The 22,017-nt window shown below is 33.1% G+C and overlaps 1 protein-coding gene across 5 annotated transcripts in view; it reads right to left on the bottom strand.

The window, feature by feature from the left end:
* The window catches only part of LOC109068148 (cyclin-dependent kinase-like 5), a 53,074-nt gene that overhangs the window by 5,289 nt on the left and 25,768 nt on the right, over positions 1-22,017 (bottom strand). For 4 of the 5 annotated variants that reach the window (XM_042750044.1, XM_042750047.1, XM_042750048.1 and 1 more), the window contains exons 4-16: positions 16,180-16,225; positions 14,704-14,840; positions 14,496-14,616; positions 13,384-13,443; positions 13,019-13,109; positions 11,935-12,124; positions 11,777-11,857; positions 9,029-9,192; positions 4,986-6,018; positions 2,852-2,953; positions 2,491-2,596; positions 1,015-1,099; positions 124-229 (exon numbers count right to left, since the gene is read on the bottom strand). In XM_042750044.1, coding sequence (XP_042605978.1) covers positions 124-229; positions 1,015-1,099; positions 2,491-2,596; positions 2,852-2,953; positions 4,986-6,018; positions 9,029-9,192; positions 11,777-11,857; positions 11,935-12,124; positions 13,019-13,109; positions 13,384-13,443; positions 14,496-14,616; positions 14,704-14,840; positions 16,180-16,225 — 2,322 coding nt within the window. The remainder of the gene's footprint in view (positions 1-123; positions 230-1,014; positions 1,100-2,490; positions 2,597-2,851; positions 2,954-4,985; positions 6,019-9,028; positions 9,193-11,776; positions 11,858-11,934; positions 12,125-13,018; positions 13,110-13,383; positions 13,444-14,495; positions 14,617-14,703; positions 14,841-16,179; positions 16,226-22,017) is intronic. The other variant, XM_042750046.1, reaches the window with a different exon arrangement.

Below are 22,017 nucleotides of genomic sequence, written 5' to 3'. Positions count from 1 at the left end.
ATTTTATTTCAAGCAAAAAAAAACAAAAAGCTTTTGGTTTTAATTAACAATAATACTAGACACTTACACACACATTAAACTGTAAGACAACACACACACACACACACACACACACAGACTCACGGTTTGAGACTTCTTCTTCTTCTTCTTGATGGATCTGAAGAAGCTTTGTTTCTCCTTCTCTTTAGTTGGTTCTGGAGGACTCATGTCCCGCGTCTCAGACCCCGTCCTCATCAAACAAGACACACTTTAATACAACTCATGCTTACAGTCTCTTTTGAATTTTATTTTGTTTTTTATGTGTCTACATAGTTTTAAGTTAAGTTACTTAAGTACTTCGAGTTAAACTAAAAATGAGAAATGTTGCCTTGGTAACCAACTTAAATAAAATAGTTTTTTTTTTTTTAATTTATTTTAGTTACTGTTTATTTTATTTCAAGTAAGAAAAATGTTTTAATGGTTTTAGTTTTAATTAACAAGAATTACAATGGAAACAGATTTCTCCAAAAAAAATTTTCTAAAAAAATACAAATTTAAAATTAATAAAACATAAAAATATAAAATAAAAATTATAATATATTAATATAAAATTAAATATAATTTGTTTTCATTTTTATTTTCATATCAAGACTATTCAAATTGTTTTACTTTTTAAATAAAACATGATTTTCAGTGAATATTGACTTACATTTTTAATTTTTATTTTTAAATTTAGACTTGTTTCCTGTTTGTTGCTTCCTGCTTGACTGTCCAATGCACTCAAGTATCAGAAATAATTTTAAAAAGCATCCATTGCATCATGGCTATTAATATAAATATATTTGTTCCATAACTTGTTTATTCCAAGCACAAGAAAGCTACACATTTTTAAAAATACAGTCCTTGCATTATAGATTTCTTCATGCTATCATGGAAAAAAAGTTTAATTTAAATAAAATTTTGGTGGAGTGAAATAATAGTAGCACATACAAAAGCATATATCACACTAATCACTAAATAATCCACAACACTCACCACGGGTCGTATGTGGGTTGGTGTATGCTGTCCATCGTGACCCCTGAACTCTCGTGGAATGAGTTATCGGGTCTGGGAGACGGCACTGATCAAAACAGAACAACATCAATATATTAATGCACTTGGATCAACCAGTGTTACAGAAAGCAACTAATTAGATTGCACTGTTACAGTAACTTTTACATTACTTCTCACTCCCCCTCTCTTCCAGAACAACAACCATTTTGTGTCTTTTTTTTTTTAAGTGGTATTTGTTTTGCTGCATTTTGATTGTCCTTCCAACAATAGTTAGCATGCAATGACTGTACTGCGACGCATGCAGTGTTGACAGTTTTGTTGATTATAATGGGAGCAATTTAATTTAATTTGCATCATGCCTGCAGTGTAGAGACTGTAGCAAGCACTGCGTGAACCTATGATACGTGACTACATTATACAGGGAACAGAGAACTTTTCAATTGCATTCATTAAAGAACAAATAAGACAACATAATAAAATAAAATAAAATAAAATAAAATAAAATAAAATCTCTGGCATCATGATAAAACATAAAAAAAATAAATAAATAAATAAAAATAAAATAAAATAAAATAAAATCTCTGGCATCATGATAAAACATTACTTTGTTATTTTTTAGGCATGCACCTACATTACGTGACTACACTATGTGGAACAGAGAGATTTTCAATTGCATTTGTCAGTAAATAAATTAGAGAACATAAAAATAAAATAAAAAATATTTAATTTAATTTAATTTAATTTAATTTAATTTAATTTAATACATTTACAATATAACCCCGGTATTATGATAAAACAATTATTTTTATTAATTTATTATTTATTATGCATGAACTACAGTACGGGGAACAGTTTTCAAATGCATCTGTTAATAAATAAATTAGACAAAAAAAATTAATTACATTATAATAAATTAAATAAAACTGAAAAATAAAATAAAACATAATTATAAACTAAAAAACTTTTATAAATAAAAAAAAAAAATCTTGTTGTTTTTTTATTATTTATTCTGCATGCACTACATAAACAGCAAGCACTACTAAAAAGAATAACAGTTTTTAATTGCATTTTTTACTAGATTAATTAGATAATATAGAAATTAAATAATACAAAATAATAAAATTTATTAAATTATATTTAAATAAATTACAGTAAAAAATTACTGTAGTATTACAATAAAACATTACTTTGTTTTTTATTATGCATGCACTTACAGTACATGACTACAGCATGAGGAACAGAGAGGTGTTTAATTGCATCTGCTAATAAATGAATTAGACAACACAGAAGTAAAATCAAATCAAATCATTATATATTATGATAACACATTACTTTATCATTTGCTTACAAAGAACAATCTGATGGCATGCACATTTCTTGTAGCTTGTCACTTCAAACTCTGTCTATATCATTTGTTAAAATCAGAAGCATTATGTTCATAAGTGTGAGGAGACTGACCCCTGTAGAAGCTCCCGACCCGTCGCGGCACTGAGTCGCTGTACATCATGCGGTTCTCTTTGGCCGATCCGCTGTCATCTGTGAGCTGCTCGTGATAAACACCTCCCTGCAGCATCAACATTTGTCAAAGACGCTTTCCAGCTGAAAAAGTGCTGCATGTAACACTGAGGACATTATTTATCATGAATAGTGACTATTTCCCCTGTGTTTAAACTCCAAACAGAAGAAAACACAACCGAAATGCCTCCGTCTGAATGAGAGAGAGAGCAAAGCAAACAGAAAAATGGGCAGCAGAAAGAGGAGTATGAAGAGAAGGAGGTATAGAGACAGTGAAAGAGAGGGAAAGCAGGATGGTGCGGACCTCGCTCTTTTGCCGTGGTGCGTGAAAGGCAGTGGTGTTGTCCCGTGTGGACTCCCGGATTAAAGGTCGCGTGTGACTGACCTCTGCGGCCGCGGGGTCACTCTGTTTATGGAGAGATGAGAGCAGGTGAAGCACAAAGCGCCCGCACACATTCATACAAACACCCTGTTACAAACCCTAGTGAGCTGCCTACCTAGACAACACAATCAGACATCATACTGTACACAAACTAGACAGAGAGAGACAGACACAGACACAGAGACAGAGACACAGAGACAGAGAGACACAGAGACAGAGACACAGACACAGACACAGAGACAGAGACACAGAGACAGAGACAGAGAGAGAGAGAGACAGCGAGAGAGAGAGAGAGAGAGAGAGAGAGAGAGAGAGAGAGACAGACAGACAGACAGACAGACAGATAGACAGATAGATAGATAGATAGATAGATAGATAGATAGATAGATAGAGGTAGATAGATAGATAGATAGATAGATAGACAGACAGACAGATAGAGTGGACAGATAGATAGATAGATAGATAGATAGATAGACAGACAGACAGATAGACAGCTGGATTAGATGGTAGATAGATAATAGACTAGATAGATAGATAGATAGATAGATAGATAGATAGGACAGGACAGACAGACAGACAGACAGCTAGATGGATAGATAGATAGATAGATAGACTAGATAGGCCAGACAGACAGACAGACACGACAGCTAGATAGATAGATAGATAGATAGATAGATAGATAGATAGATAGATAGATAGATAGATAGATAGATAGATAGATAGATAAACAGACAGACGGACGGACGGACGGACGGACGGACGGACAGACAGACAGACAGACAGACAGACAGATATATAGATGATAGATAGATAGACACAGACAGACAGACAGACAGACAGATAGACAGATAGATAGATAGACACAGACAGACAGACAGACAGACAGATAGACAGATAGACAGATAGATAGAATTCCTCTTCCTGTAATTTAAATTTAACTCCCTGTGTGCTATTCACTCCCATCAACCGAAAGGGAGCCAATATTTTAATTCTACATTTTGTAGGATGTTGCCTTAGAAGCTAGCAGCCTATGTAGACAATAGACACTGGTACAGCTTATTAAGGTTTGGAACAGAGCCTAATATTTACAAGGCACTAGGGGTGTGCCGGTGCTAGTACCGGTACCGAACGGTTCCCGGGCAAATTCCAAATGGAAGTGATCATCCTTATCCCCTTGTAGTGGGGACTTTGGAGTGAGCAGGGCACGTGCGTGCCAGTAATTAGTAGTTAGGAATGCACTTGGCAAAAGGAGCGATATAATTTCCTCATTATCTTCAGCTGGGATGTTCCCGTGACAACGCAGCACGTGTCCGTCAACAGATGTCGCTGTTTTACTGTTATAAATGTCTTTTTATTGTTGTTAGCACAACTCTTAAAAATAAACATACATATTTATAGTTTTAAAGTTTTTAAAATATGCTATATAATATATAAAAACTAATATATATAAAACTTTGTAAAATATAAAATGTACATTGTTTTTATGTCGGTGTCCACACGTGCTGCGTTGTTACGGGAACATCCCAGCTGAAGATAATAAGGAAATTATATCACTCCTTTTGCCAAGTGCATTCCTAACGACTACATAATGACACGCACGTGCCCTGCTCACTCCAAAGTCCCCACTCCAAGGGGATAAGGATGATCACTTCCATTTGGAATTTGCCCGGGAACCGTTCGGTACCGATACTAGTATCGGCACACCCCTACAAAGCACACATCCATACTTCACCCAGACCCGGGATGGGCAACTCCAGTCCTGGAGGACTAATGTCATGCAGAGTTTAGCTCCACCCTTGACCAAAAACACCTGCCTGCAATTTTCAACCTGCAAACTTAAAGACTTTGGATGGATTTTTCAGGTCCGACTGATTAGGAATGGAGCTAAACTCTACAGGACAGGCCATTTAGGACCAGAGCTATCCACTCCTGATCCAGACCCACCACTGGACCAACTCTACACACTTCACAAAGACTCACAGGCATCAGAACGCATGCTGCAATGCTCTGCGCTAGCAAATCACTAAAGTAAGCAAAAGAGTTCTGGAGGACTGACCCTGATGTCGTCTAATCCTGCGTCCCGTGACACAGCACTGCCCATGTGTTTCGGCAGCGTCCGATGCTGTAGCTGAGGGGTCAGGAGCTGTAGACTGCTGGCCCTCGTGGACATCCCTTGTCCCACTGCCAATCCGCCCGCCTCACCCCCGTGGGGTCGCCCCCGTTCCCTCCGCACATACATGGAGTGCCTATGTGGCCTCTGCTGGGAGGAAAATGGGCTGGTGTAGCCCACGCCGTAAGGGAGCTCATGGGGGGCCGAAAGAGACAAACCTCCTACGGGGTCAAGTGGATCGACAGGGTTTCCGTCACTTTTCTGCCTTGATGAGGAACGGCGGGTGGACGGCTCAGCCGTGCTTCCATCCCGTTCCAGTTTGCTGCGACGCCCCACTGCAGGACTGTGTCCGGTACGCTCCCCATGTTGCAGGGATGGACTGCCCGGCGCCGGTAAGTTCAGGTTCATGTTGAGGTCCAAGCAGCTGCTGGGAAAGTAGCGTGGAGAGCCAGCGGGGTCATCCGGGTGCAGTCGCATGTCACTGAGGTTGCTCACGGATTTGGCGTCGCTAAGCACTCCATGACTCTTGGATAAACTCAGACTAAGCAAACCATACGACCCCCCTCCCCAAGAATACTCGCCGTAGCCGTGGCGGCTCTGTTTCTCCCGTTCCCCTGTTAGCGTGCTGTTCTTGCCCTCCACAAAGGAATGGCGGTTCTGGGAGCGAGGCGTGTTGGATTTCAGGTATTTGGGCACCGGTCCGTCCGCCGGTTTGCCAAAGTCAAAATCGCCCGCTTTTGATTTGGCCTCTTTGGCGTGATGCAGGCTGGCCAGGTCTTTACCGCACGAAGCTGAGCGGTTGAGTGGCTGAAAGGATTTGGGGTGCATCACCGGACTCAGACTGTTGGGAGATGGAACCGACCCGTTCAGGAATGCCTCGGTGCTGGATGGGTGGAGGTCTTCGTTCCCATGGCGGGGCAGACTGGAACAGTCGCGGCTGTTTGAGCGATGGTGACTTGAACTCTTGACCACATGGCCCCTAAAAAGCCATTAAAAATTAAAGTAATTTTAAAATTAAAAGAAATTTACTTGAAAGTTTTTTGGATCGATCGGTCTGTCTAAACTCTACAGGGGACTGTCTGTCATGAGGACCTATACTATCTATCTATCTATCTATCTATCTATCTATCTATCTATCTATCTATCTATCTATCTATCTATCTATCTATCTATCTATCTGTCTGTCTGTCTGTTTCCTATCTATCTATCTATCTATCTATCTATCTATCTATCTATCTATCTATCTGGTCCAGTCTGTCTGCTGTGTGTGTATCCATTTGTCTGTCTGTCTGTCTCACCTTCCAACTCACCCACCAACCTACCAACCAACCTACCTTAATCCAACCGGTCTATCTGTCTCTCTATCTGTCGGTCTATCCATCTGTCTGTCCTGTCTATCCATCTGTCTGGGATTCATCTATCCATCTGTCTATTCATCTATCCATCTGTCTATTCATCTATCTATCTATCTATCTATCTATCTATCTATCTATCTATCTATCTATCTATCTATTCATTCTACCATCCTGTCATCCTACCAATCATCCTTCCTTCCTTCTGTCTGTCTGTCTACCTATCTATCTGTCTTTCTGTCAATCCGTCTATCTATCTGTCTTGATACTGTCTGTCTGTCTGTCTACCTGGTCTATATCTGTCATTCCGTCATCCGTCTGTCTTCTGTCATCTGTCTGTCCCAAGCATCTGTCCCTGTCTGTCTATTCATCGGTCTGTCTGTCTGTCTGTCTAGTCATCTGTCTGTCCTGTCTGTCTGTCTATTCATCTGTCTGTCTGTCTGTCTGTCTGTCTATTCGGCGTCTGTTCTGTCTGTCTGTCTGTCTGTCTATATTCATCTGTCTGTCTGTCTGTCTGTAGTCGCTCTGTGTCTATGTCATCTGTCTGTCTGTCTATCCATCTGGTCTGTCTTTCTGTCTGTCTGTCTATTCATCTGTCTTTCAAAATCTGTCTGTCTGTCTATTCATCTGTCTGTCTGTCTGTCGGTCTATTTCATCTGTCGGTCTGTGTCTGTCTGTCTGTCTGTCTATTCATCTGTCTGTCTGTCTATCTGGTCTTGTCTATTCATCTTCCTGTCTGTCTGTCTTCTCTCTGTCTTTCTGTCTGTCTGTCTGTCTATTCATCTGTCTGTCTGTCTGTCTGTCTGTCCTGATCGTCTGGGATTGTCTTGTCTGTCTGTCTCTGTCCTGTCTGTCTGTCTATTGTCGGTCTGTCTATTCACATCGGTCTTCTGTCTGTCTACTCTATCTATCTATCTATCTATCTATCTATCTATCTATCTATCTATCTATCTGTCTGTCTATCTATCTATCTATCTATCTATCTATCTATCTGTCTGTCTATTCATCTGTCCATTTATCTGTCTGTCGGTCTGTCTATTCATCTGTCTGTCTATCTGTCTGTCTATTCATCTGTCTTTCTGTCTGTCTGTCTATTCATCTGTCTGTCTGTCTGTCTGTCTGTCTATTCATCTGTCTGTCTGTCTGTCTGTCTGTCTGTCTATTCATCTGTCTGTCTGTCTGTCTGTCTATTCATCTGTCTGTCTATCTATCTGTCTGTCTGTCTATTCATCTGTCTTTCTGTCTGTCTGTCTATTCATCTGTCTGTCTGTCTTTCTATTCATCTGTCTGTCTGTCTGTCTGTCTGTTTATCTGTCTGTCTGTCTATTCATCTGTCTGTCTGTCTATTCATCTGTCTGTCTGTCTGTCTATTCATCTGTCTGTCTGTCTGTCTGTCTGTCTGTCTATTCATCTGTCTGTCTGTCTGTCTGTCTATTCATCTGTCTGTCTGTCTATCTATCTGTCTGTCTGTCTATCGGTCTCTCTGTCTATCCATCTGTCTATTCATCTGTCTGTCTATCCATCTGTCTGTCTGTCTATCATCTATCTATCTGTCTATTAATCTTTCTGTCTGTCTGTCTATTCATCTGTCTCTGTCTGTCTATCCATCTATCTGTCTATTCATCTGTCTGTCTGTCTGTCTGTCTATTCATCTATATATATATCTATCATATACAAACCAACCTTCTTCCATCCATCCTACGTCTATGTATCCATCTATCTGTCTATTCATCTGTCTGTCTGTCTGTCTGTCTGTCTGTCTATCTATCTATCTATCTATCTCTGTCTGTCTGTCTGTCTGTCTATCTATCTATCTATCTATCTATCTATCTATCTATCTATCTATCACATTTGGTGCACCTTATTGTTGTATGGAATACCTGACGACCTACTAAATGTAGCAAAGTTTGCAGTATTCAATGATCACATTGTGTAATATTATGTATCCCATAAATCAATGCACAATTGACTTTCTATTAATTTTACTTGACCTTGACCTGCAGAATGATGAAACTAAATGAAGTAAGACTCATTATTTGCTGTACACAAAACTTGATTAAAAATGCAAAATGAACTATTTTCAAGTTCTAAATGTAATAAGATCATGTCACCAAAAATAGCATACTACTATTTGAAATATTGCATACTTAACCAGATAATTAGCCAGTATACGATAAGTACACTAGTTTTCCATTCCAAGCACCACCCATCACTGTAACAATGACTCCCCCCAGTCTGATTTTCTTGTCTCTTTTAGGCATGCACTCTATTCATTTGCTGCTTGTTTTCTAAAAAAAAAAAAAACTAACTACCACTAGCTTTCTAATCTTTTTTCATTTTATCTGTTTCCTTTTCATTTATTATACAATTAACAAAAGCAAAAAGATCTCTAACACTAGTTTGCTCTATTCTTTTTCTATTCTATCTGTTTTCTTTTTATTTATTATATTATTTGAAAAACCCTTGCTACGTGTACTGCGTTTGAGCTAACTGAGACTTGTTATAGCACTTATATCATTGCTCTTTTGTTGATTTTGATTACTTCCATTGTCCTCATTTGTAAGTCACTTTAGATAAAAGCATCTGCTAAATGACTAAATGTATTGTAAATGTAATGATTTCATTACTCCTCCTGACCTGCTGGGGGCGCTGTTGTCCAGGAGCGGTTTCCTCTTGGAGGAGCGGACGGGTGTGGGTGTGAGCGGGCCGGCTCGCTCCGTCAGGCGCTGAGTCTGGAAGGCGTGGTGGTTCAGACTCTGTTCAGTCAGATAGCGCTCATTCGGGTTTAACAACAACAGGTTCTGAAAGTACAAACCACAATGACATGGAGAATCCTGCTTGACACTCTCAACCATTCCATCCTATGAAAACATTTCACAGTGAAATCCAAAGAAAAAAAACATTTTTTTTTCCATTGTAGCATTCTTTTCATGAAAACTAAGCACATTTCTTTAACTCTGATTATTATAATAAATTGAACATTTTTACTTACAGTACCTTCCTATATAATTTTCTGTGTACTGTACTATATTTTAGAACATACACATATATACTATCTCATAGAAATATATAATTCTTATAGTAATGTAGAATTATCATACATATTCTAAATTAATTAAAACATTTAATTACTATAACGGAACTACAACTGCTACAAGATAAGTAATTCAACAAAATATATATTTATGTTTACAAAGACAATGTCTGTCATTAATTTATATAAATTAAATGTTATATATAGTATATACACACACATAATTATCAATTATATATACTGTTGTTTTCTTTGAGGTCATTATTCTAAATGATGATTCTCATAATTGTAACACAGTATTTTGTGTACTGTATTATGGATAAAAAATATTGTAAAAATAAAGTTTTTTTGCATTGAATGTCATGTTGCAAAACACGTCATGGTCCTAAAAGCGAGCTGCACTGGTTTTATGCAAAATACATATTAAATTTTTTCCCTTCTTTTGATTTTTGTGGTGAAACACGACTTGAAAATCATTTTGACAGATTTCATGAGATTCACCCAGCAAACATCTATTAATATCTGACTGCCAGAAGAAACAAGATTCAACAAGCCCATCGCACCAGAACACCGTTAGCATTAATTACCACAATGTCCTACACTTCATTTACTGCGGATTTGTTTCAGGCATGATTCATGTTGTTTTAACAGCATGAACCAGCAGGAGAGTTACCGCTACAGAAGGACACTTTCAGTGTCAGGATTATTAGCAGCAGGAGAGTTACCGCTACAGAAATAAGGAAACCACCGCGCTGCAAATATAATTAGTGCACTATTATACACGCTACACATAATAAAACCCCCACATAATCAACCCCCATTACACAAACACAAACAACACAAACACAGACCAGCTGTGCTATCCGCTAACAAACGCAGCAATACGCTGACTATTAAACTCGCCGAGAGTGAAAAGACAACACAGACAGGTTTAGTATGTAGGCTACACGGACTGATTCAGTCCTCAGGTGAAGACTAATCAAGTGCACCAGCGAACGAGTGCTTGAGACGAATGAAGCTGCGTTAGTCACAGGTGAACAAAAGACAAGAGAAGGGAAGGTCAGGCTCGTTTAGATCTGTGTGGGGGATGGATGACAAACACAAAAACACTAATTAGTTTGATCATTTAATATTTCAAACATCTTTGGAACGTGAAGGTTATGGAAAACCTGACTAATTTCTCTCCTTTTCAGTCTGATAATAGTACTAGTACCATCCCATACACACTCTCTCACACACAGACACACACACACAGACACACACACACTCCCCTCACAATTATCACAACAATCCGAACCTGATACACACACACTTACGCAGCTACACACATGAGGACATATTATACACCGCTATTGTTTTATATAAAGCAAGTATGAATCATGACAAATTAACCAAATCTAAAGATAACCATCTACTTTTACACTATATATTACATTATATTGTTGTTATATTTATTATGTTAATTATAATTACATTTAATTTTAACAATATAAAATACAAATTTCTATTTCATAATTTATTTACATTTTTATTTTTTTTACTATATTTTATTTATTATTTTAAATGTTTTATGTTATGTAATGTTATACAATGATTTTATTTAGATTGATGTTTTATTTTATATGTTTGTTATTTTAATTTAATCTATTTATGTTTATTCATAAAGTCTTTTTTTTTCATTTTACTTTTTCATATGAGGTGTATCATATGTTCTTAGATTTATTATGTTCCTTTATATATATATATATAAGATATATAATATATATCTATATATATATTATATATATATATATCATAGATATATTACTATATATATAAACAGTATTCTAAAGTAAATTAATTTATTTATACTCTTATATTTTTTTTAAATATTTTTATTATATTATATTGTTAATTAATAAAAATGTTATTGTTGTACTTCTTAAGTATACTTCACATTTTTTTATTTTATAGATTTTTATATTAATGTTTTTGTTTATAATATGATTTATTAATTATATTCATTATAAAATATATTTATAAAAATTAAACAATTTATTTTTGTTTTATATATTTATTTATTTATAAATATATATTTTTGTACTAGTTTGTTTTATCATATATTACATTGTTACATTTACTATCTTAATTAGATAGATTTTATATATTTATATACACACATTCTATAATTGTATCGGTTTTTATATATTTTATCTTTTTTTATCGGTTATATATTTTATCTTTTTTTATTTTATTTTATTTTTTTTATAATTAACTACAAATGTTTCCTAATTCAGGATGTCCTCAAACGGAGATGGTGTCAGCTTGATCTCACTCCTGAGGAAACACACACACACACACACACCTCTTACCTTCATGAGGTCAAGCAGGACTGGACTGATGATTCCCAGATAGTGTCTCTCCAGAGTCTGCGGATGGCTGACCGAGGGAAACTGCACACAGACAGCACACACTGATGAATGGTCACAGTAAGAACAGGAGCAGGTGATCTGACTGGAGAGGGACTGACCCGCAGCCCGTGAAAGCGTGGGTTGTTGTAGAAGAGCTTCATCTGTTCGGGCGGCAGGGGCCCCAGGACCTTCTGGATGGTGAAGAGCTGGTCGATCTCACTCTCGCCCGGAAACAGAGGCTGACCGTCGCTCAGCTCGCCCAGAATACACCCCACTGACCACATGTCCACCGCCTTCCCGTACGGAGCCCTGACACACACACACACTGATTATCAGCCGAGAGACGAGCACAATCAGGGCATACTTATATCATATACATTATGTGATGTTATATTTAGTGATTATATTAATTAAACAATAAAATAATAAATAATTAAACAACTAAATAGTTGACATTTAATGTTGAAAAAAATTTAAAATTGAAATAAATTATATAAATTATATTTTTAATCTATTTGAACTATTTTTTAAATATCTATTATTTTTTATATTGTTGTATATATTGTTATATTACTTTTATGTTTTATTTATATTATGTTGTTAATTATAGTTAATTTTAATATAGTTGTTAGTATATATATATATATATAATATTAGAGATATATATATATAATATATATTATATTATATATATATATATATAGTATATATAAATTACAGTTATTAATATAGTTATTATATTAAGTTCTATTATATTTTGTCACATATTTACATTAATCAATTTCCATTTAATGCTTTAAGCTATATATATATATATATATATATCTATATCTATAAAATATTATAAATACAGTTATTAATATAGTTATATATTAAGTTCTATTATATTGTTCACATATTTACATTAATCTAATTCCCATTTAATGCTTTCATAATATATATATATATAATATATATATATCTACATATATATTATATATATATATATATATACACACACACTTTTTACACATTTTATATACACATTTTAACAGACAGACAGACAGATAATTTTAATATTATTACAAAATATGAATTAAATAAAATAATTCTTAACAATTTTATGTCATTTTATTCATTTTATTTGAAAATAAAATAAAATAAAATAAAATAAAATAAAATAAAATAAAATAAAATAAAATAAAATAAAATTAACACACTCACCCCAGCAGCAGCTCCGGGGATCGGTACCATCTAGTCGCCACATACTCAGTGTAGTTCACATCAGTGCTTTCAGAGAGATCCCGTGCAAAACCTGCCAGAGAAACAGACCTCACCTTCACATCAAAGCATGTTAAAGAAATAACTGAGACATAAACAGATCTTATTGATGATTTTTCTGTCTTTTGAGAGGATTTTAGGAGGACAGAAGATGTGCATGTGTGTGTGTGTGTTTGCTTGCATTTCCCAATCAAAACAATGGCAGTGTTTCCAGCAGAATGAAGAACAGACGGACAGACCACCTGCTGTCACACACACACACACACACACACACACACACACGAGATCACATGACTACAGAAACTCACCGAAGTCACACAGTTTGAGCATGTCGTCGGAGCTGATGAGCAGATTCTCCGGCTTGATATCTAGAAAGCCAGAGAGACAGATCAATCCAGCATGCATGTGTAATACTTGTCTGTGGACACATATTTAATGCAGTTCAGAGGACAAAGATTCAAATTAAATAATATAATTAAAATATATTCTATTAAAATAAAATAAATAATTATTTTTATTTTTATATTAAAATATACTTAATTTTATTTTTTATTTAATATTTATTATTGTTAAAATATAATTAAAAATAAAATACAAAACTTTTTTGTTGCAAAACAATAATAATGTAATTAAAAATAATACAATAAAATTTACAAATAAATAATATTTTAATAAAAGGTGGTCTCGCATCTCGGTGGATGAAGATTAAAACTGTATTTTTATGATTAAATTGCATATTTAAAAATTCATTTTAATAAAAAAAAAAAAAAAAAAAAATTAATAATATAATTAAAATAGATTTTAATAAAATTGAGAAAAAAAATACATTTTAATCAAATTAAATAAATACATTTTAATTTATTTTATTACAGATGGTCTCACACCTTGGTGGACAATGATTAAAGTCAAATAATATAATTCAAATATATTTCAATAAAATGTAAAGAAAATAACAGGTGGTCTAACACCTTGGTGGACTAATAACAAAATCAAAAAAACCAAATAATACAATAATTAAAATAAAAAAAAACAAAATAAATAAATAATAATTTAACAAAAAAATACTTTTATAAATTATATTTTATCAAAAAATTACATTTACAATTATTTATATTATTTTTTAATTATTTCTGTAATGTTTTGATTGTATTAAAATATGATTTATTTTATTGCAGGTGGTCTCACACCTCTGCAGATGCAGATTTTAATAAAACAAAAATTAAATTATATTTTATTTTATCAAAAAAATTACATTTAGAACTACATTATTATTTTTTTAATTATTTCTGTAATTTTTGGATTGTATTAAAATATGATTTATTTTATTGCAGGTGGTCTCACACCCCTGCAGATGATATAATTTATTTAATAATTAAAATCTAAGTTTTTCTAGGTGATTTTCTGGCAGGTGTTGTGTGACCTCTGTGGACGATGTTGTTCTTATGGCACCAGTGGATGGCTTTGATCAGCTGGTAGATGTAGATCCGGACCTTCTCCTGCGGAGCTCCATTAGGCATGTCCTCCAGCAGCTCCAGCATGTTCTGCAGCACAAACACACACAATCACCTCGAGTAACCGCATCAGGAGAACACAGAGCGAGCATCTCAGCGCTCTCCGTCTCAGCTCACCTTCTCCACGTACTCAAACACCAGGTACAGCTTCCCTCGCTGCCGAAACGCCTCCTTCAGCTCCACGATGTTCTCCTGCTTCAGCGAGCGGAGCATCTTCAGCTCACGCAGGGTCGTCTCCTTCACCTCCTCATTTTCTGAGCAGAGAGCCACAGGAAGTGAACATGCATTACTTTTTAGATTCAAACTGAAATATCACAAAACAAGAAGAAACTAGAAACTAATTTGTCACTTTCAGTTTAAAAAAAGAACATAATTAGTTACTTTGTTTCAGTTGTAACACACTGTAAAACATTACTTAAGTGTAACTAGTATTATTTATGTATTATAGTTTTTATTCTTTTTTTTTTTTAGTTGTCTTTTATTTTATAGTTTCAGATTTCAATGTATTTATTAATTGTTTATATTATTTTTGATTGACATTTAATTTTTACATTTTAATATATGTGACCATGGAGCACATAAAATGTAAATGCATTTCAAGTATTTCTAATGTAGTTTTTCATCTAATATTTATATTATAATTTATTTTATTTTATTTCAGCTAATTTAGTACTATTTATATACTACTTATAGTTTTTATTAATATTTTGATTTTACATTTTCATGTTTCATTTTAATTATCTAACTTTCATATTTTTCATATTTGTCAAGTTTAATATATTTTTTTATTTGCTTTAGTGTTAATTTATTTACAGTTAGTAATTTTAGTGCTTTAACTTAAATGTCTTTTAGTTATTTCTAATATAGTTTTGCACCCGATATTTATACTATTCTGTTTTATTTTATTTCAGCTTTATTTCAGTTAACAAAAAAATAGTTTAATCTTTTTAGTTTTAGCATTGGAACAGAGTACGAAGACAAAGATGTGTGTTTATGGAAGTTTACGCAAAAAAAATAAAAAATAAAAAATAAATAAATAATAATAAATAAATAAATAAATAAATAATTAAATAAAAAATGTAATAAAAAAATAAATAAAAAAATAAATACATACATACATACATACATACATACATACATACATACATAATAATAATCTTTTTTTTTTCCAATATTAAATGTTTATAGAACAAATGCTCTTCTGTAAAGTTGTAATTATTATTATTTTTAAAAACTATTTTATGTATATTCATTTCTAATTATAAGTTAATGTTAAATGTATGTATGCATGCATGTAATGTTTATATTATTATTAATATTCTGATATAGAACACATGCTCTTCTATAAAGCTGCAATTTAAAAAATGCCTATTTTATGCATATTAATTTCTAATCACAATTTGTTAATAAACTTATATTATTATTTTGATATAGAATGTTTATAACAAATGCTCTTCTATAAATCTGATCTTCAGATTACTACGTCATTAATGTGCTTACAGTATCTATGATTAGCGGAAGCTTATTAATATTCATGAGCTGCATCGAGATGTCAGGATGTAGGTTTGGTTGTGTGTTGATGAAGGATCTCACCTTCACTGTCCTTAAACTTCTTAATGGCCACGATCTCATTAGTCTCCTGCAACAGAGAAACAAAACAGAAATATGGACTAATTCAATGTGTTTGTTCTGCAAATATAGGCACTTTTTTGTCCTTATGACAAGGAATATTTCACATGTACACTACCACTGAAAGGATTGTAGTCAGTAAGACAAAACTTATACTTTTACTCAGCAAGGATGCAATAAAAAAAAACATCAAAAGTGCAAGTAAAGACATTTATAATGTTTAAAAAGATTTCTGTTTCAAATAAACGCTGTTCTTTTGAACTTTCTATTCATCTGTGAATCCTGCAAAATAAAATGCATCATGGTTTCCACAAAAATATTGTGCAGCACAACTGTTTTCAACATTGATAATAATCAGAGATGTTTCATATTAGAATGATTTCTGAAGATCATGTGACACTGAAGACTGGAGTAATGATGCTGAAAATACAGCTGCGCATCACAGAAATAAATTACAGTTTAACAGAGACTCACATAGAAAACAGCTAATTAGAATTTTAATATATTTGACAATTTTACAACATTTTTAGGTATTTTTAATTAAATAAATGCAGTCTTGGCGAGCAGAAGAACTTTTCGAACGCTAGAAGACTTTAGCAGGTAAAAACAAACTTCATGGCAGATGTTTGTATTATTAGCCGGTGAATCGCTGACATTCGTGTTGTTCTTATCGTTCAATTACAGACGCATTCTAATAAATGTGCAGCAGATGGTTAGCAAACATATGGACCAACTCAGCACTCAGCAAAGCCCTTTTTACTCCCATTATTCTTGGCAAGTGTTTTGGAGCGTGTGTGTGTGTGTGTGTGTGTGTGTGTGTGTGTGTGTGTTTGAGGGGAACTAAAGGACTCACACACTCTCTCTCTGGCCTATTTTACACTCTGGGTGTCTCTGTATACTCCCAGCATCCTTCAGTGCTCCAGATTCATGCTTCACAGAAAAACAGACCCTTATAGATCCAGCTCACCGACTCTGAGAGCATGTCATGTGTGTGTGTTCATACGTGTGTGTGTGTGTGTGCGCGTGTGTGTGTGTGTGTGTGTGTGTGTGTGTGTTCATACGTGTGTGTGTGTGTGTGTGTGTGTGTGTGTGTGTTCATACGTGTGTGTGTGTGTGTTGTGTGTGTGTGTGTGTGTGTGTGTGTGTGTGTTTGCTCTCCAGGCTTTTTGCTTGTTTATGTTGAACACAGACTCATCACAGGTGCTGTGAAACGCTGACGACGACACATTTATTAACCTCAATCTCACCTCAGACACACACACACTCACCCCAAATACACACACACACTCATCTCAAACACACACACACACACACACACACACACACACTCACTCACCCCAAACACACACACACACACACACACAGACACACACACACACACACACACACACACACTCACCTCAAACACACACACACACACACACTCATCTCAAACACACACACACACTCACCCCAAACACACACACACACACTCACCTCAAACACACACACACACACACACACTCACCTCAAACACACACACCACACTCAACCCCAACACACACACACACACACTCACCTCAAACACACACACACACACACACGTAACCACCTCAAACAAACACACACTTCAGACACTGTAAATGTTCAGAAAATGTTCACAAACACCATCTGTAACACTGCATCTGTATTTCATAATATGCAAACAGTAAACAAACTGGGAATAGTATGCAAATACACTACTATGTTTGTAAAAAATGTTTTACACAAAATCACAGGTGACACATCACCATATCAAACATTGCAACACAATCCCACAATTCAATAACCTCTTTCATAAACCATCTAACAAACTAATGAATGAACTAGAAACTACTGTAGTTTTTATTCGTATTTTAAATTATTTTTCAGATTTTGCCTGAATTTTAATTTTAGTTTAAGTTTTAGTCATTTTGTTTTCACCATTTTGTTTTTGGTTAGCTTTTTTATTTTGTTTTTTTTAATAATTGCAATTATTATTTTTTTCTGGTTTTAGTTTGAGTTATTTTAGCACACCAAGTTAAACTAATTAAAATAAAATAAATAAACATTTTATTTTTAATTATTTGAATATTACAATTAATATCTTTAATATATTGACTTTTTAAATTGAATTATTTTAATATTCTTTAATACTTTATTACAATTAAAGCATTTTATTTCAAGTATCACATTTTTATGTTTATAGTGTAATTTAGTTAACTGTTCAAAGGTTTGGGGATTTTTTTTAAAAATGTTTTGAAAGAAGACTCTTCTGCTCACCAAGGATGCATTTATTTGATCAAAAATATTAAAAATTGTGAAAAATTATTATAATTTAAAATAACTGTTTTCTACATTAATATATTGTAAACTGTAATTTATTTCTGTGATGTGCAGCTGTATTTTCAGCATCATTACTCCAGTCTTCAGTGTCACATGATCTTCAGAAATCATTCTAATATGATGATTTGCTGCTCAAGAAACATTTCTGATTATTATCAATGTTGAAAACAGTTGTGCTGCACAATATTTTTGTGGAAACTGTGATATATTTGATGTGACTGGATTATTAAAGACTAAGGGGATGAACTATGAAGAGACACACAAGTAACAGGAAGTTGAAATGAGGACAGAAGAATGAAAGAAACACAGGAAACACATGCAAAACAGCAAAAACAAAACACTCACCGAATGAGAAGAGGATGGGAATATTTGTGCGTCATGAAAGCCTTTTGAGGGTCTGTACACAGATATTATATTTACATACATTTACATGAAAGATGCTCAGAATATAAACGCCTTCCGATAGAGTTCACAAAAGACAATATTCATATTCAAGGAGCTGTTCTAAAGAAATGGACGGCTGGAAATACTAATACAATAAAATGGATCATCAGAGTAAAGCAGCAAAACTAAATGCAAACTTAATGCAAAATATATGCAAAATATCAAGCATATTTGCCAGTTCCAGACATATGAACTAAAAGCCTAGCTTGTTGTGGATTGATTAGGAACATAATAAAATTTTGGAAAGCTATTTTGTTTCTCCTAATAGGATTTATGAAACTAATTTTTCATGACTGAGATGCAGTGACTTTAATTTGTGTTATTTTAGTATCACTTATCACTTGTTAATATTTTGAATTAGAGTTTATTTTTAGAATTTCTGTTTTTGCTTTAATTGTAGTTCAATGTGTAGTCATTTTTATTAGTTGTTTTTTATTTTTTAGTTTGTATTACAAAATACACCACTTATCTAAACCACTACCATAAACAAAGGCACTAAAAATAGAATAAATGAAATTAAATATAAAAAAAAAATTCTGCTATTCAAAAAAATATATGCCATTTACTATAGTAAATAAATAATTAAATTAATTCAATCTGCTGCACATAACATAAAAATAAGGCACTTACTATGAAATAAAAAGTACAAAATAAATAAGTAAATAAATAAATTCTGCTGTTAATATAATAAAAAATAAGATACCTATAATAAAAACTTCAAAATGTAATTAATTAACTAATTCTGCTATTCATAAAATAAACTTACTATGAAATAAAAACTACAAATGAATAAATAAGTAAATAAATCAGTTTATTCATAAAATTAAATATGGCACTTACCATAAAATAAAAACTACAAAATGAATAAGTAAATAAATTCTGCTGTTAATGAAATAAAAAAAACAAGGCACTTAAAATAAAATAAAAACTTTAATATAAAGACTACAAAAGAAATAAAAAAGATGTTCTGCTGTTTGTAAAATAGAAATAAGGCCCTTAAAAACTACAAGATAAAAACTGCAAAAGAAATAAAAAAAAATCTGCTTTAGAAAAATAGAAACAAGGCCCTTTAAAATAAAAACTACAAAAGAAAAAATAAATTTGGCTGTTTATAAAATAAAAAATAAGGCCCTTAAAATAAAAACTACAGCATAAAAACGAAGTAACTAAATAAATAATTGTGCTGTGCTGCTTGAGTTTGCGCATGATAAGAAGAAGGACTGGGGCGTCTCTCTGAGAGCGCAGACAGACTCCAGATCAGCCTGAAGGGTCTGGAGCACCAGAAGCACTTCAGGCTCTTATTAAAGCTTAAACACTCGCGGAGCAAAACTACAGGCCACACAACGGAATCAGCACGTCATGCATATTCATAGCTCTCACACACACGCCGGCTCCTGATTGGCCGAGCCAAACCAGATGAAAACTATCCCAACAATGAGAGAGACGTCGGTGAACACCCGCGCTATTTTCACTTTTATCTCTCCAATGCACTTCAGAAAGAAAGTGAGAGAGATAATAACAATTAAAAATACATATTATATAAAAAGACAAAAAAAATTACAAAATAATGTCTGCATGTTTTGGGGGAAAATAAATTCCCAAAACTTAATTTAATAATAATAATAATAGTAATAATAACAAAAAATATTACAAATAATAACAATAATAATAATAATAATAATTATTGTTGTTGTTATTGTCAAATTTAATATAATAATAATAACAATAATAATAATAATAATAATTATTATTATTATTATTATTACTACTGCTACTAATACTACTACAAAATAAAAATATTAAACAAAACAAGAGTTATTACTATTGCAATATTCACTGTAAAATAAAAAATATGGTATTTAATAAAAAATATAAGAATTATTATTATTACTACTACTACTTAATATAAATATTCAACAAAATGAGAATAATTACTATTGTTATATTCACTGTAAAATAAAAATAAAAAGCTTTTTTTGTCATTTTTGTTTAACTTTTTTTTTTTTTTTTTTTACATATTTTTTGGCAACAATTTATGTAAAGCCTTTATAAATTGTAAAAGTATTTTAGTAGTGCTGTCAAACAATTAATCGCATCCAAAATAAAAGTTTTTGTTTACATAATATGTGTGTGTATTGTGTATATCTATTATTTATATAAATACACACACATGCATTTATATATTTAAGAAAAATATGTTACGTTTATATATTAAATATATTTATATATGATAAAATTTATATGAATATAAATACAGACATATAAATACATCTAAATATTTTCAAAATATATGCCATATGTGTGTCTGTATATACACAGTACACACACATATATTATACAAAAAAAAAAAAACATTTATTTTGGATGTGATTAATCACGATTAATCGTTTGACAGCACTAGCATTTAGATAGATTAAACACAATTAAGATAGATTTAACACAACACAATTTCTCTTTCAAAACATGTGTCAACACTATTTCAGTCAAAAGTTTCCAGATTAAACACCTCAGCCTCAGGTGAGAAACACACCTGAACTAAAATCCTAAAAACACATCACACAGACCTAAATAACACCACAGATCAGCAATACACAATGCGCTTCTTACAGCTGAATGTGTTTATATTTGACGGGTCACGCTGGGTGAGGGAATGAATCACAGAGAACTGCTCAAACCAGACGCTCAGGTTCATTAAATCCATCCAGACACAAGCCAAACCACGACAGACGGACAGACAGGTTTAAGTGTGTAGCGTGAGATGATTTTCACAAACACACACATGCACTTCAGCTTTCACTTGAACACAAACTCAAAGCAGAAACACTGGCTTTACACTATTAAAAAAAAAAAAAACCGATGTTCTTCCTGATGTTGAAATGATGTTGTCTTTTTCTCCAGTACAAATACATAAACATTCTTAAATTAAGATACACGCAAAATGACATAATTAAGCGACTTTACACTTAAAATAAGAACAAATATCTGCCAACGTAGTAAGAAAAACAAACTTGTGTC

The sequence above is a fragment of the Cyprinus carpio genome, chromosome B23 (assembly GCF_018340385.1).
Source record: "Cyprinus carpio isolate SPL01 chromosome B23, ASM1834038v1, whole genome shotgun sequence".
In the NCBI taxonomy this organism is placed as follows: Eukaryota; Metazoa; Chordata; class Actinopteri; order Cypriniformes; family Cyprinidae; genus Cyprinus; species Cyprinus carpio.
The sequence above is the reverse complement of the archived record's forward strand: the minus strand, read 5'-3'. Positions and strand labels throughout refer to the sequence as shown.